Source organism: Scomber japonicus, chromosome 5 (genome assembly GCF_027409825.1).
Source record: "Scomber japonicus isolate fScoJap1 chromosome 5, fScoJap1.pri, whole genome shotgun sequence".
Lineage (NCBI taxonomy): Eukaryota > Metazoa > Chordata > Actinopteri > Scombriformes > Scombridae > Scomber > Scomber japonicus.
In genome coordinates, this window is record NC_070582.1 from 26,311,564 (window position 1) to 26,329,668 (window position 18,105).

The window sequence follows — 18,105 nt, forward strand, 5'->3', positions numbered from 1 at the left end:
CAAAAAGCCATGTGATAGTTTCAAATAAGACTAGATAGTAAATCAGAATACTAGCAGCTAACCCTAACCATACTTTAACGTTGTTTAAATGTTGCTGGTTTGGAGCATTAAATGCATCATAAAGTGATTATGCTATGATACAGTATATAAATCTTAAACTAAAGCTTTACTGAACCCTTTTTTAGTAAGAATCAAGAGATGCTAAACCACCGCCTCTTCTTCCACCCATCATCCAGATCCCAACCACATCATCTTCCATATGTTACCTGCACACACAACACACACACACACACACACTGTCACTCATGCATAGAGCCCGGCTCCTCCCACTCCACCCTCCAGTCTCTGTTAAGGTTTGAGCAGGATCTGCCTTACCTGCCGCACCATGACTTCACTCCACCTGACACACACATAGCTGGTAGGGAGACAAAACATGGGAGCAGAGGGCAAGACACTATAGAGGAAAGGTGGAGGTGGGCGGTTGTAGTTTTAGGGGTGTAAATGCCACGCAGCAGAGTCAACATATAACCCTTTCATTTTAGCTCTCTGTGGTTGCCTTGTTTTGTTTTCTTTGTTTTTTGTCATGAATGTAACTTAGAGACACAGAAAACAGAATTGTAAAATTATAAAGCTTAATAAAAATGTATTTTTTATCATTTAAAAAAAAGGGGGATTCATAATGAGCGGCTGCTGCATAGCGAGGCCTCATTTGCATTTTTAGACACGCTTGAAAAGTCCCCACGTACAGTCGGACGAGGTACGACAGCGGCGACACTGTGAATGTAACGGGGTGAAGCTGCAGACTGCAACTTTCAAACTGACGCAGCATGATGATGATGACGATGATGATGATGATGTGAAGCGAGCAGATGATACTCCCGCCTCTCTCACACTCCCCATGGACGCTTTGCAATCTGCTCTGGTTTTGTAAACACTAAGTTAAACCTCAACTGCAATAAAATCGAACGACAAACACGACAAGCTACGTCTGTGAGTTTTACTGTCCTGATCTGTTGCTGTGCATCACCACAGAACAGCTTCAGCAGCCACACAGCTTCATAAATATACATAATATGTATATTTCAGGGAGTCAGAGGTTTGTGTATCCTTGGAAGTAAAACCCTGTTTTTTAATATGCATGAGTAATAACAAATAGACCTATTCTAGAAAGCTCATGAATCATTTTTACTGACACAACATTTTAAACTACTAATGCTAACAAGCTATTTCAGGATCAACTTGTGATTGGTTAAACAAAGCAAATGAGTTGACTATAAGTTGACTGTATACATGTCCTTCATTTGAACCAGTATCACATCTTTACATTAATCAGCTTTCCAGTTCTTCATCAGAGAACCAGACAAATTATTGATCTCAAATTCCCAAATTCTGTATGAGGCATTTCCTGGCTGGACCATAACTGTCTGTAAAATCTGTCTGAAAACTGTCCAATTCATTTCTAATTCAAGACAAGAAATCTTAAATCTTTCCAAAGTGAGTTCGGCTTTTTAAGGTCGATGTTTCTACAAGTTATGAGGGGAATACAGAATGGTTGTTGTGGTTTGACATAGTTTGGAAAGTACTTCTTTCTTGAAGGTCATTAAGCACTCCCATGTCTCTTTATTAAGTACAGAGCTGGAGATAGGAGGTGCTTAGCTTAGCTTAGCTTAGCGTAAAGGCTGGAAGTGCCTGGCTCAGTCCAAAGTTCAAAAAATACACCAACAGACACCTCGAAAGCTCACAAATTAACTTGTTATATCTCGTTTGTTTAATGCATGCACAAACAGGAATGTGGTGGGGGCGGGTGGAGCGGGTGGGGGTGGGGGTGGAGGGGTGTTATGCTCAAATTAAGTGGAGAGATGTGGAATGACATGCAACAAAGGTCTACACACAGCCAGATGCTAACCAGAGTTTGTGGTTTAACTGGGAATTACTAGCTGTAACTATCTCTTGATGAACAACAGTGGAGAACAGTGATTTCTCAGTGATGTCGTCATCAGGTGGTTACCAGGCAACCACACGCTGGATTGATCTATAAACCATTAATGGTCTACAACACCATATAACCCTGCAACCCCCCTCCATAAACTATGAACTGTCACTTTTAAACTTCTGTTTGTGTAAAAATTAAATGAGATACAAGTGAGCTTTCAAGTTTGAGTTTGGGATCTCTCTTTTTTTTTATTTAAGTATTGTAACAAGGAAACGAGTCAGGTTCTCCCAAATACACAGAGCAGTTTATTAGGTACATCTATAGCTCAAACTAACACCCTGCATTAATCCTGCCTTTTTAAAGTTCGGTTTTTAGTTGGAAAATGTTTCAGAAAGGTTAGGATTTAACTTCATAATCATTCTAAAAGTTAAAGCTGTTGACGTGTTTCTAATATTTACTCTATATTTTTTTCTTTTCACTCATTTTGGCATCCATCTCTCTGTATTTGGACCAAGTATTTCCAACGTGCAGCTCGCAGAAGGACGAGCTCTTCTCATAGAAGATTAATAGAGGAGAATCGACTGCTTGGTAATAAAGCTCACAGCTGTGTCTCTGCCACAGCTCTGCATGTGGTAAAGAGTAAAGGCAGCAGGGAGCAGGAACCCATGTCATGACTCTGTTGGTGGCACACATGAAGGAGTGGATCTGTGCTAAAAGAGTAGAAATAAGTCAGATATATAACTACTAAACTACATCAAGAAAATCTGAATCAAGAGTTGGTGATACATTTTATTAAATGCAAGAACTTTGCTGTTAAATCAAAAGGATTAAGCCCTGTGCTTTATACTGTATTGACACATATCATTTCAACAAGTCACTTCTTGCAATTTCTATAGGCTGATTTTAAAAGGCCTCAGGCAACACTTCTGTTATTAGCTCTTATGTTTTACTTAGAGATCTTTACATCAGAGGCTTTATTTTTCTGTGACCATAACACAATTGTTCTGTGACTAAATAAATTGGTTGTGATCAGAAGTGAAATAGCCTATAACATGGCACCAACTTGGTTCAGTTCAGAGTTAATAAAGCAGATACTAAATGGGATTGTATACATGGAGTATGGAGCATATTAGTGAGTGTTAGGGTTAGGGTTAGGTAGGGTGCCTGGTGAGACTTTGACTCATCAACAGAGCACTTCTATTAACTGCCTGTTGATGAGAGAGCCATTACAACCCCCAGAAGATGAAAACAAAGTTCATAGTAGGCAGCGGTATCCATTAATAGATTCAACACACTGAGTGAATTTAAGAAGGCTTTGTCTCAGTCAGTGCGTCTATAATGCCTCTGTGAAGACCCGCCTCTGTTATCATCATGAATAAATAATCTACAGGTCTACTTGTCTATTGGCTGACTCTGTCATCCGGCTCTGAATCCACTCTTCACACGGATAAACCGCATTAAGCCAACCGGAATGAGATACACCGAAACAGGAAGTGGAGTGATTGTGCTTCCAAAACGAAAGCATAAAATAATATTAAACTTTCACTTTTTATTTGTTCTGATGCGCACTTTAAATTTCACCAGGCTGCCATTTTCTTTATTACTAATGGTTCCAATATTCTCTTATCTCACCCTCTGCTGAGGATTACAGAGTTGCACATAGAATAGTATATGATGCATCTGAATAGCCCAAGATATTGTAATATAAATGTTGATATGTAATATATAATTATCATTTGAATGTCATATCTTGAATCTCTTCCCTGGTTGAAATCTTATCTCATCTCAAACTTAACTGATGAGTTTTTTGGAAGAATGATGGATTACTCACTGGGTACATTATAACTACCCCTGGGGCCCCAGACCTTCAGGGACAACAGAAGCTCCATGTTCAAATAGTGGTATTTGGTTGGGGAGGGTTAGGGTTTGTTATAATTATAATTGCACATTTTTGAAAACTGCATGCACCACTGAAACATATTTTAAACTCAAGACAACATCTGCTTTGTCTCCTATTCTTAGGGTTTTAGAAGACTTTTATCTTTTTATGTTGTGCTCACATGGTGCATTTTACTGAATAAATCTGTTCTTAACCATGTTACCATAAACTAGGTACTAATAGCCTACATATAATGCATAGAGAGTGAGGATCAATGGGGGCTCACAGCTTATGTTACTCCGGGGGACCTGGCTGAATCACGTCTTTTTACTAATTGGCAGATGATGCAGGTGAAGAAACATAATGCTTTTTACATGTCTCCATTAGTAAGTACATAATCTCTGAGTAATCCATTGTCAGCAGCTGTTATGATTTTGGCTAAAAATACATTTCGTGTTCTTTGATTTTACTCTGAAAGATTTGGCCGGAAGTTTGCCGGTTGTATTCTTGCTAACTTTCCGGTGGAAGTGGGACAGCTTTAGAGCTTGAACTCAACAACAAGCCTCTCTCAGGCTGGCCCATCACTGCCAGGAGTCCTTTTCTTCTCCTCTGCCTCTCTCTGTTTTCCTCTTGCTCTCCCTGCAGCCTCACAGTGAGTGAGTGGGTGTGTCGATGCGGGCCAGTGCAGCCTAGTCGCTGCTTGTGCGCACTCTGAAAAAGAGGAAAAAAGTTGATGATGAGTTTAGTGTGAGAGCGGCCCGCCTCGGAGCAGGCTCACCGTCCAGGAATGGCAGTGTGGACCCGAGCGGACAAAAACGGTCAGTTGGACCTTCTCCTCCGGGACCGATGGATCCGAGTGGCCGCTGAGCTCACCCGAGAAACGCTGACTTTAACGGCAGAGGCGGAGGCAACCGGACAGGGGGGCAACCACTGGGATTACAACAACTCCTCGGCGGGCCTGCGGAATGGCATGTCGAACGGAAACGACCCGGGACCAGGTCCGGGGACCCCTGGCCGGGGTCCGTCTGCGGGTCAGGAGCAACTACAGAACCAGAACCACGGGGGGCGGGGGGGACGCAGCGGAAGCCCGGGGCGAGGTGGTGGCAGTCGGGGTCAATACGACGGCAACTACGGTCTAAACAGCTCCGGAAAGTACCCGAATAACGGCACAAACTCAGACTTTGGAAGCCCCGGCTCCAGCTACGGGAGCCCCGGGTCCAGCTTCAGCTCGAGACAGGGCGACTGTCCGGTTAGTCTGGACGGCTCCTCGGAGGCGGTGAGGAAGGTCCGAGTTGTCAAACAGGAGTCTGGCGGGCTGGGGATAAGTATCAAGGGGGGGCGCGAGAACCGGATGCCCATCCTCATTTCAAAGATCTTCCCCGGGCTCGCCGCGGACCAGAGCCGGGCTCTGCGGGTGGGCGACGCGATTCTGTCGGTGAACGGGAACGACCTCCGGGAGGCGACGCACGACCTGGCGGTGCAGGCGCTAAAGAAGGCGGGCAAAGAAGTGACGCTGGAGGGTAAGTTGGCCGACTCTACAGCGGGGATTTGCATAGGCCGAGATTAGACTCGCGTGTTCCCGCTGCACACCTATGTGAAGCACCTCCGCTGGCGTGGGTTAGGAAAGTTCAAGTTCTTACTTCTTACTTCTTATACTACGTACAAACACACACAGAAACTGAGTCAAACTGAACTTAAAGTATCAAGCAGAGACTAAAACTCTAAGTAGGGTACATTAGGGTAATGTGGGACACTTTTTGCAATTCTGACTTGTTTACCTTATTTACATATGAATCCACTACAATATATTAACACCTTTTATCATTATGAAATCCCTTGTTAAATCAGAAGACAATTTATATATTGCACTCAAAAGGAACATGGCACTTCTATTTCCCTACTGTAGATTTAGTAATGTAGGACACTAGTTTTAAGGCTTAGAAATACTTTGATTTATACAAAGCAACCTGCCAAAACTTTCTGAAATGTGTGTATCCATAGTTTTTAGATTTTAAAAAATCTAGCAGTCTGTATGTTCATTTGTCATTTTAAACAATTTAATTTACCCAGTATGCATATACTAGTTAGCTTTAAAATAATTGAATAGAAAAAGAGATAAATGCACTGGAGCTGCTGTTTGAGCTTGTATTAAACATTAAGTCACCAGTTACGTTGTCCCTACATGAATAAGTACCACATTATATTAAATACAGGAATAGCTTAAAGTGAACTCTTAAGTTAATTGGTGCTGCTGTTACACTAACAGGATAATGCATCCATCAGCACACCACCTTTGGCTCCTTTTAAAGAAGAGCAGCAGGATGCACATTTCCATTCCTAACGCATGGTCAACTTAGTCCACACACGCTCAAATAATCATTTATAAGAGCGGACACACTGACATAAACAAACATGCTCACATTTTCAGTTGATCTATGACCAGAGGCGGAGGAGCGGGGATTAAATGATATCAACAGAACAGAAAGCCTTTGATTAGTATAAACAGGAAAGTAACCACAGACGGGGTTCCATTCAGACTTACATACATTAGCTCTGTATATTTGAGTGAGGGCTGCTAAAGATAAAAGGTCACTGTAAACATGAGCAGATGAGATTTGTCCCTTGATACTATCAAGGAGAGACAGAGTGAAAGAAAAAGTGAAACAAATGATGACAAATTAGCTGTTGGGAAATGACTATGTTGCAACTGCAAATAAGTAGAATATAACCTCTATCTCTATATGATCACATAGTAATAAAAGTTGTATTTACTGCATATTAAGGATGACTATCATACTATGCATCATATATCTACTAGTATATCATCAGTTTATTTGTTATAACCAAAATCAGGTTTAAGAATGAACATATATATTATCCAGTAAGTTACAATTTATGCAGCTTATAGGGCTGACTGGAATTAACATTATAGTGATATTTTTTCTACAAGTTTGTAAAATACAGTATTGTAGTATTTTTTTTCAATAAACCACTCAATGAGCTCAAATTGGTGCTTTCTTAAAAAGTTTAAAGCTGTAGTCATGCTATGTTTTAGTAGAAGTGAATCAAATGACTATGTGTCTAAGTGAAAAGGGTTGATAGTAGAGACAATGTGCTGTTCCACTGAGCTTTGACCTTTTATTAGCTAATGTTTTTGATTCAAAGCACATTTATTCTGGGTCAGTCATAGCACTCCGACCAACCTCGAAACTCCTCAAAAAGACGTTACAAGCTAGCTGCAGAAGAAAGTAGAGCTCGACCGATATATTAAGTCAGCAGATATTATAGGCCGATATTAGCATGGATGTATCGGTATTGGCGTATATATGTTGAACCAAAAGAATTTCAGATTCGTATTTGTCACGCGGACAGAATATCAGCTCTGAATGAACGCTAATGTTACGCTGTGTCTGTCGAACGTGAAAGTAAACTATTGTTTGCTAATTCTTTAGCCATAACAACTTTAGACCTAGTTTTATGGTGGTGGCTGTTATGTTAGCTTGTTTTCATGTTTTTCCCCTCAGTGGTTTAAAATTGATTGATGTGTCTTTAATCAATTTTCCAACTGTGTTTGTGTGGTTGTACACTTACAAAATGCTAAATTGTGCTTTCTGATATGGGTAGGAGAATATCTGACATTGGTTTTTGTCTTCAAGAGTCATTATTGGTGTATCTAAAGTGTGTTGAATTGACATTAGCAGGTCTGTGCAAGGTTATAGAAGGTATGGTGGTGGTGTTAAGGCTACTAAACTTAAGTTGGAGTATACATACACAAAGTGAAAAGCACATAGATTGAGGTAGCATACTGCATATACTGACTCATTGTGGGACTGAATAGATCTCCATGGAGATGAGTTCAGATCCTCAACGGCGCTAATGTAGAACAAGTCAATCTTTGGAAAAGTGGAAAAAAGAGTGAATTGGAGGAAGTGAGGCAACAGAGCCCTTGGGGTTCGGAAACTTCAGGCCAGGAGCAGCTAAATGCAGTGTTTAATGGTTTGGAATGAACGCTGGATGAATACTGACGAGAATAAATTGTAGGAACTAATCAATGTGTGACACATTTTCACTGCTTTAACAAGTCAAAATGAGGCCTGTGTTGCACCTCTCAGAGTAAACTAAGGTAAAACATGACAGACTCTTGTTTAAACTCTGTTTTGGCTAATTGAATGAGAATCAACAATTTTTACCCCAAATATTGCGTTTTCACAGTTGGATGCTTGGCTTATGACTTTTTACAATGTAATACAGTAGAATTGCTTTTGTCCAACAGGGAAATAAGTACAATTTCCAAACCGCTGCTGGAAATCGGCCTATTGCAGCCAACATGAGTATAAAACACATTTCCATCCACCCTGAGGTTCGGCCAAGAGGATGTGCCGCCTGCTGCTACATTATACAGTTCAGACACGGACCTCTGTGTGGAAGAATGTGTCAGCTGCCTGTCACTGTGGCAGTGAGCTGTGTTGTTTGTGGACCGGCTCTTCCTCCTCTGTCTCTGCAGGGCTCCCACCGCTCTGTGAAAGAAACGGCAGTCAGTCAGAACGAGGCTTGAGTTTCCAGACTGCTGTGCCGTGTACACAACACATAAACCCCCAGATATTCTCACAATTAGCTTAGGTGCCCCACATTCCTGACCTCCGCTTACATGTGCGTATTTAGGGCAAAGGTCAACTCCAGCGGCTCCGGCTGGGATGATTCATGCTGGTGCACACTTGCAGCACACTTTCAGTGTTTTTTATTCCTGGTTTGAATGGGGGAAGAGAGCAGACACACATCAGAGAAAGTGATTGATGCAATAGAGGAGAACTAGACTATTAGAAGCATGTTTCCTATCCAGCATGACCACTTAAATAAAAAAAATGCCTTTTGGTTTCTTTAAATCAATAAAATACTAGTATACTCTGCACAAAGGTAATTGAAGAAAATTGAATGTTATTTTAGGCTGATTAAATCTTACTTATTCTTCTCCAAGATAAATAATCTTGTCAAGCCCTGTTTGTACAAGATTAATGAAACTGTTATAAGATATTCAGGCCGTTCTAATAAATCAGAATCTTAGCTTTGTAAATACAAACCTAGATGACATTGCTTATTTCAAGCGGCATTAATCAATATTTTTATATTAACAATTGGCTCAAATTTCTGTATAATGTGAATATAGTTTTTAGCCTATTGTTTGATTGTTTGCAAACTCTTTTCAAATGGAGATTGTATCCAGTTTTCAGCAGATAAACACACTGTGAGTTACACTAAGTACCGAGAATCAAATGACAGACAGAACGTTAGCAACGAGCTAACGTTGGCAACGAGCTAACGTTGGCAACAAGCTTCTTTTTAGTGGATTAAGATTCAGATATTTTTTCGCTAGTTTGCGGAGACCAAAACTGAGCTAAAAGAAGAGTGAATATTGGACTTGGACACCAGGTTGAGAGAAACACAGCTGAAAATAAACTCTAATGTTGCACCATGTCTGCTGGATGTGCAAACATCTGACTTTGCTTCAGCTAATCAAGCTAATTGAATGTTGCCCTCATTGACAGATTATCTTTTCATGGCTAGCTAAATTCTCTACTTTATACAGTATTTTTCATTGATGTCATTAAGTCAGTTATTGAATCCTAGTTAAAATCTTCGAACCAAGTGAAAAAAGAATCAGGATAGCATCACCTGTTTTTAATATGAACTTGTTTCGAGATTTTCTCCTTCTTCTTCTTCAAATGCAGCAATACGCTTCATTCTCTTCTGTTTTATTTCTCTTGGAAGAAAAGTAGTTTGATTTGGGATAAAATCACGTTGTGACAGATAATATTTCTAAAGGTGATCTTGATTTTTCTCGTTTTTTTTTTTGAATGAATAAATGAATTAACTCTTCTCAAACCATCTGATTTTGTCCCAGTAACACATGACATACACCCAGACATGACAAGCTGTTGGTTAATGCCCCTACCACCCTCCCCAGCTGACTGACAGACATAATATCCCATATGTCCTAATGATTAGTGGAACTGCTGCAGCCCCTTGTGTCTTATTGGGTTAGCCTGCTGGTCGCTGGAAGGAGACGCAGGATGAGCCCTTTGTGTGGGTAATTGGAGGAATAAAAACAGCACATACCAGACACAGGGGCCATTGATGAAACGGGGACAGCCCTGACGAGGAACAGTTCTTTTCTTTTGTTCTGGGGCCAAAGCTAGCCGACCATCCGTTTCACTGTGTTGCTCGCTGTCCTCACGGGGAGAGATCTGCCACGGAGCATGAATCTGCACAGCCTGAAATAGGCCATGCCAGTTTGTCAGCTCTGTCTCATTATGAACTCCACGGCCTGTAATGTCCCTCTGTAGAAATGTCTCCAGTTATCAAGCAGCAGTTTTCATTGAACATGTGGAATGTCACAAAAACTGAAATATGGAGTAGGTCTGTTTGCATTAGTTGGGCACACATGGAAATAATTGGCTTTTTAAAATATTCACTTTCGCATTTACAGTTTAGAGAAACACCAGACTTTCACAGGTCTAGAAAAGTTCAAGCGCACATTATTTAGTCAAATTCAATAAAAACAATGAGCTGCACTAATCCTCTTTTTAAACAATATTAAAGACAATATTAGACAATTTGTAAAAATTAGACATTTAGTCAAAATAAGTTGAAATGACACTAATTTTAACAACTTTGGGACACAGATTTTGTATGTGGTACAATATATCTGGAGGTGTTCTTTAAGAATGTGTAAGATGACTATAAGTAATGTGAAAGAAATCACTCATTTTAGCACCTTTCAGCTCACTGTTTTGGTCTTCCTGCGCAGTGTTTCGGATGAGCAGCTGATTTTGGTGTAATTTGAGCATTACTGTGGTGAATTGTGGTCATCATCATGCTCCGTTAGTTGCTGTCACAGGCTGTCTCGTCTTCATCTTGTATTGTCACTGTGGAGAAATGTCCGACCTCCATCAGAGCAGATTTTCTTTGGGGAAATCTTGTATTATAAAGCCTAACTATTCCCACCAACCCTCACTTTGTGGAAGAGAGCGGGATCATTCTTTTATGTGTAACAACACATCAACATAACTGTCACTTATGAAAATAATGATATCTACTACCCGATCCAGATATCTGAGTCAGTATCGGACTGATATGACAGATATCAGCTGTTACAGCAGTAAAGATAAAAAGATAACTTCCACTACTGATACAATATGAGTCATTATGATAGTATCTGACAGGAACAACACCCTGTTTTATCTTTTGCTGTGGTCACTGGCTATATGTAAATATATTTGCAGCAGTGCTGAGATAATTAGTTTACAACAGAAAATTAATTGAAATCCATTTTTATTTCATTTCAGTCATGATTGAATTCATTTATCAACAATAACATATTGAGAATCAAACAAAACAAGCAGTTTGAAGACATCTCCTTCATGGTGGGTTTTACTGTTACTATTGTTTAACACTTTATAGACTAAAGGATTAATAAAAAAAAACCCAGATATTGTAATAATGATAGATATGATAGCTGCATCTCTATTTTGAACCGTTAAACTGTAAAATAGAAAAGCAATACTTTACATACAAAGATAAAGTCTGCACAACCATCTGCACTTTCTCTGCTAGGTTTGCGTCATCCGTCTTAAAATGGCCTCCAAACTATAATTGGCCTGTTGACTTTGTGTGTAAGGTCTGTTGACCCGAGTCCCAGCATCCTGTCAGGGAGCAGGGAGGTTAGTAGTCCCTCTCCTGTGATCATCTTACACGACTCACCTGGCTTGTAAAGCTGCACCGCTGCACACACTAATGCTGAATACAGAAAATCTGCCTTACATGACAGGAAGACTTTTTTTTGTATTTTTAGCCTCTGTTTGTAAGCACAGTAGTGGCATAGGAGCTGACAGGAAGCAGGTAGAGAGAGAGGGGAATGACCTGCAGCAAAGGTCCCTTACCGGATTCAAACCAGGGACGCTACGATTATGTGGCACGCACTTTAACCGCTCGACTACCCAAGCACTCCGGAAGACATTTGTAATCTGTATCATACTACTACAACACAGAATGATGAATGTGATTATTTTTGTCTGTAATCTGCTTTATCCTCTGCAGAAAGATGGCACACATATACAAACACACTTCCAGGTTGTACACTGAAAACACTGAATATTATCTAAATACCACTGAATATTAGCAAGCTGACCTATGTAACTTCATGAGTGTTGCAATGTGCTGTTGCAGATGAACACCTTTATGTGTTTACACATGGACAGCATGATTTCCCTAAGGTGAAACCTCTGATCCTGGTTAGAGGATAACAGAAAGAGGAGGCGGGAGGGCGCAGGTGTGACTCTTTGTCAGAGGAAACATGGGAATTCTTTTTCTTGTTGTGATCTGTGTGTGTGTGTGTGTGTGCGTGAGCTAGTCTGTCCATTATGGTATTATGGTTATGTTATTATCTGCATGTCTTGTGCGTTATACGTGGCATCATTTCTTTTCTGTGAATATAATGTGCTGTTAATAAACAGTGTACATTATTTGAACCATTAACAGGGGAAAGAAATATATATTATGGTCTGTTGTAATCTTTAACGTTAATCTTACCTGTCCAGCAGAAAGCAGGCAACTTTGGCGTCAGTCTGCTAACATTTCTCTCTCATAAGAGATTTCCATCTGGGAAAGCAGCACAGATGTTTATCCTTGTTTTGTTGCATCATCTGTCCCGATTTCATTTAGCCTCTTCCTGTTTACGTTTTTTTGAGGAAGACGATTTCTGATTCCTGTGATTTTTCTTGTAATGAATAATAAGTATGATCTTGCATTCCTTCTCACAATACAAACTGTTCAACTCGCTCCTCTTCTTCTTCTTCATCTTCATCAAGTTTGAAAACATGAAAAGTAATCTGTAGAGCCAGTGTTAGGTTTGTCCATTCTGGGCAACTGTAGAAACATGGCAGTGCAACATGGCTGCCTCCGTGGAAGGCAACCCCCTCTTTCTGTAGATGTAGAGTGCTCATTCTCAGGTAATGAAAACACAACAGCTCATGTTTCAGATGACTAAACACTGATTAAAACATACTTATGAATATAATATTCCATTTTTACTAAGTCTTTCTATATACTACACACAATTTAGTAATGCCTATTTTTGGCTAAGCCAGTTTATGAAATACTTAACATCAAGTGAATTCATTACATTGATGTAAAAATCCAGTAAATCCAATATTACCATTAAATAGTCATGTTGGCTGGCATGCAACATTGCAACCAGAGAGCATATTGAAAAGATGTCAACATGTACAGTGGGGAGAACAACTATTTGATACACTGCCAATTTTGCAGGTTTTTCCACTTACAAAGCATGTAGAGGTCTGTAATTTTATCATAGGTACACTTCAACTATGAGAGACCGAATCTAAAACAAAAATCCAGAAAATCACATTGTATGATTTTTAAATAATTAATTTGCATTTTATTGCATGACATAAGTATTTGATCACCTACCAACCAGTAAGAATTCAGGCTCTCACAGACCTGTTAGGTTTGCTTTAAGAAGCCCTCCTGTTCTCCACTCATTACCTGTATTAACTGCACCTGTTTGAACTCATTACCTGTATAGAAGACCCCTGTCCACACACTCAATCAAACAGACTCCAACCTCTCCACAATGGCCAAGACCAGAGAGCTGTGTAAGGACATCAGGGATAAAATTGGGGCTCCATGCAAGATCTCACCTCGTGGGGCATCAATGATCATGAGGAAGGTGAGGGATTAGCCCAGAACTACTGGCAGGAACTGGTCAATGACCTGAAGAGAGCTGGGACCACAGTCTCAAAGAAAACCATTAGTAACACACTACGCCGTCATGGATTAAAATCCTGCAGCACACGCAAGGTCCCCCTGCTCAAGCCAGCGCAGGTCCAGGCCTGTCTGAAATTTGCCAATGACCATCCGGATGATCCAGAGGAGGAATGGGAGAAGGTCATGTGGTCTGATGAGATGAAAATAGAGCTTTTTCTAAACTCCACTCTTGGAGGAAGAAGAAGGATGAGTACAACCCCAAGAACACCATCCCAACCGTGAAGCATGGAGGTGGAAACATCATTCTTTGGGGATGCTTTTCTGCAAAGGGGACAGGGCGACTGCACCGTATTGAGGGGAGGATGGGTGGGGCCATGTATCGCGATATCTTGGCCAACAACCTCCTTCCCTCAGTAAGAGCATTGAAGATGGGTCGTGGCTGGGTCTTCCAGCATGACAACGACCCGAAACAGACAGCCAGGGCAACTAAGGAGTGGCTCCGTAAGAAGCATCTCAAGGTCCTGGAGTGGCCTAGCCAGTCTCCAGACCTGAACCCAATAGAAAGTCTTTGGAGGGAGCTGAAAGTCCGTATTGCCCAGCAACAGCCCCAAAACCTGAAGGATCTGGAGAAGATCTGTATGGAGGAGTGGGCCAAAATCCCAGCTGCAGTGTGTGCAAACCTGGTCAAGAACTACAGGAAACGTCTGATCTCTGTAATTGCAAACAAAGATTTCTGTACCAAATATTAAGTTCGGTTTTTCTGATGTATCAGAGTCTCTCACAGTTGAAGAGTACCTATGATAAAAATGACAGACTTCTACATGCTTTGTAAGTGGAAAACCTGCAAAATCGGCAGTGTATCAAATACTTGTTCTCCCCACTGTATCTGTGGAAAGAAAAAGTGTCTGTGTAGGTGTGTTGTTTCCAGCATGCACAAAATACCAAAGTTCAAATCTAGTTCTCGGTCCACAGTAGCACTTCAGACGTGTGATGCATGTGAGAAATGATTGTGAAATAGATGTAAGGTGACACGCTGTTTTTTTAATGCAGAGTGACTCTGCTAACAATGCTTGCTGACACCTCATGTCAGACTGAATATCATTAATGGAGAAGCTGCTCTGGTCTCACTCACAACTCGCTGTGCATTAGGAAACAGCTCTAGTGTTTAAATTACGTTAGTGCTGCATTTTAAACCTCACAGTGCTGTTGAATGAGCTGCAGTCTTGTAACACTGAAAGCAGCTGGCATCAAAAGCCTTGGCCAGTTTCCTTTGCTTGTTTACTTTTTATTTGAAAAGGAAATCTTTTCTAAATGAAATCTGTATTTTATTTAGTCACAGGTCTTTATTTAGCCCTGATGCACTTAGCTGTTTGGCAAACATGAGAGAAATGAAAAGGAAAAAAAAGGTGAAGGGACCTGTACACAAACGCTCCAACTGCACAGATGATTTCACTTATTTTAGCTGAGCTTGATTGACAGCTACTTCACCCTCTGGTTAGATTTGGTAGACATTGTTGCACTTGTTAGGGTGAAACTTTTTATGGTCCTATAATTTATAGTAGGGTCATATAATTTATAGTGCACTAAAACAACACACACACACACTTATGTATGTATGTATGTATGTATGTATATATCTCAAACTTGAATTAAGAAAAAGGGTCAAATGTACATAAAATGCTGCCAGTATAATCTAAAAAAAAAATCGGCACATATCAGACAACATATCCACCCATACCGATATCTGTGATAAGTCAATATCGGGTGATAATATCGGCTGACCAATATATCAGTTGGACTCTAATTTATCGTATAAATGTTATACTCGTATCATTATTTGTCCACTATATCAGTGACTACTGACCTTCAACCTGATCAGAGGTCTTATCAGTCAAGAAAAATGGCTGAGTTAACAACATTACCGGCCTGTTTAATTCAGATTTTTCTTTTTTTTAAATGATCAAATCTGATCTTTTTGTGTTGATGTTTCACATTCAATTATGGTCCTGAAAGGCCACGCATGCACAGATTTCACTGAAATGGGAGCCGCATGTGTACAAAAACAACCAAACCAATGACAACAAACCCTACACACAAACCGCTCAGTTAGCTGAGGTTGCCTCCCTTGATGTCCCTTGTCCTTTTATTGGGCTGTGACACCGTGACACAGACTGATGACGACAGGCTATATGTACAAAGAAGTGAAGTAAGATGTTTTAAAAAACAACCCAAATAACCTGACAGTAGTTTGGACTGTGGCAAGCCTTTGAAACATGCTTATATTCACCAAACTAAGCTATTGTAGACTACAGTTCAGGTATCAGTAATGGTATTGTATTGGCACAGATGTTAAAGACTGTTCAAACAATACCCAGTACTCATGTAATATGGTGCAGTAGACTTTTTCACAGCATATGTGACTGCAGGAAAAGCACAGGTGTAAATAATAAAATGAATGATCACTGAATTCCATTAAGTTGCTTCGGATTCAGAGTCCTGGTGTTGTTCAGGCTGACTCACTGTCACATCTTAACGGGACACTTGAAAGGAACAGAGCCATCGTTAACATTATTAGTAACACCTGCTGTGCTTTTCCTGCTATGATAAGTCAACATATATGATTTAAAATTGACTATTGGTGACAATAAACAATGCTAAAAAATGAACACTGACCTTACCGTCTGGCTCTGAAGAAGTCAGACATGTAAATATAAAGTAATAGTATGAATTTGGTTAAACCATAAGTAAATCCCTGTTAAATAAGAGCTGCTGTGGATTATAACACAACTTAAATTACAATATCCGCTCATAAATTCTGAACAGTGATTGAAAAAAAGTCATGTACATCCATGCTTTTGTGACTGCACATGTGTGTGTACTACCCCACCGCTATTTTATACACACACACACACACACTCACACACACACACTCACACACGGTCTCCGTTGGGGCTGTATTCTGACACATTGTTCTCATTATGTTTCTGGCAGAAAGCAACTTTGGAGGGAAGAGGAGAAAAGTAAGAGGGACTGGACAGGATTAGGAAAGAGGTAGAGAGGCACGACTTTATGAGAGGTGTGGGACAAAGGAAAGGGAAGGATGAAGGAGTTGAGAGATGGAGGACTGTAGATGAGGAAGGAGGGAGGGAAGAGAACAGTGAGCAGGAGGAGAGCAGTGGAAGAATGAGAGAGAGAAGCGAGTGAGGAGAGAGAAACAGGCCAAACCACAGGGGAATTTCTGGCCAGTTTTTGGGGAAAAACACAGAGGCCGGGGTATGACTGCCTGACTCGCTGCTCTGTAAGCTATTATTTCGGCCATACCATAAGATGATTACTTTGTGTGTGTGTGTGTGTGTGTGTGTGTGTGTGTGTGTGTGTGTGTGTGTGTGTGGTGAAATAGAAGAGAAGAGGGCGGTTTGTAGGCAGATAGCTTTAAGGGTAGCTCTGCACCACAACTATCGCCACAACCAAAATATGTGTTGAGTCAGACTCTTGTGCTCCTCTTCTACTTGTCCTCTTCTTTTTTTTCTTGTTTCTGTCTTCTTCCATGTTTTCCTCTTTCTCTCTGTTGTAGCGGGCAGTGAAATATGAAGGAAGGCAGATGAGCTGGCCTCATGGGACAGTGGTTGGCATCTCTGGGGAAATCTCCCCTACACACACATGAATGTAGATGGATACACAGAAGCATGCAAACACACACATACACACACACACACACACACACACACACACACACACACACACACACACACACACACACGTGAAACGAGTTGGTAGTCCTCTGTGTACAGGCCTAATTAGAAGCAGAAGTGGAGCTGAGTGACGGGCCCGACAGTACTAATGAGTTATTTTAACAGCAAAAAGGAAAGACAGAGGGATGGACAGACTGACAAACGGACATGCATTGCAAGCAAAAAGCAGTAAATTTGTCTGTAATGATGGAAAGGGGGAAAAAGCAGTTTATCTGAGGAAGATAGACTGTAGAGAGAAAGAGATATTTGTTCTGGCAAGAAGAACAGGAGAAAAATGTAGCTCAGAAAAAAGGAAAAAACTAATCGATGCCACTATAAACAGCCTATGAGGATCTACTGGAATTTCACATATTGCTGCAATTATTGTACTGAAACTCAATACTTAGTAAGTACTGGAGTTCTGACTAAAATGTGAGAGTATTGAAAACGGTACTGAACCAGAACTGAAAGCTGGCTGGTGAGATTCATCATTTTTAGGTTGTAAGAGTTGATGAATTCTACCAGGTAATTTAACTTTTATTTATTTTTTATTTTTTATCAGACAAATTATTAATCAAAATAGTATTTTTCTATCTATCTGGAGGGGATCTTTACATCATAGTTTACCAATGTCAGACTGTATTTCACTCAGGGCTTACATACCTCTTGTTTTTTTAGATTCATTTTAACACGCATCACAATACTAACCCTCTAGTTGTCTTCCCTTCGACCATGCAACTTTTGTCCTCCCAGCTCAAAAATGACCCTGTTTGGTTTGG

General features: G+C 40.5%; 1 protein-coding gene across 2 annotated transcripts in view; it reads left to right on the plus strand.

Moving 5' to 3' along the window:
- The first annotated feature begins 4,393 nt into the window (after nucleotides 1-4,393).
- Nucleotides 4,394-18,105, plus strand: part of sntb2 (syntrophin, beta 2) — a 30,737-nt gene continuing 17,025 nt past the window's right edge. For both annotated transcript variants that reach the window (XM_053318617.1, XM_053318618.1), the window contains exon 1: nucleotides 4,394-5,332. In XM_053318617.1, the coding sequence (XP_053174592.1) occupies nucleotides 4,600-5,332 (733 nt within the window). In that variant the 5' untranslated portion in view covers nucleotides 4,394-4,599. The remainder of the gene's footprint in view (nucleotides 5,333-18,105) is intronic.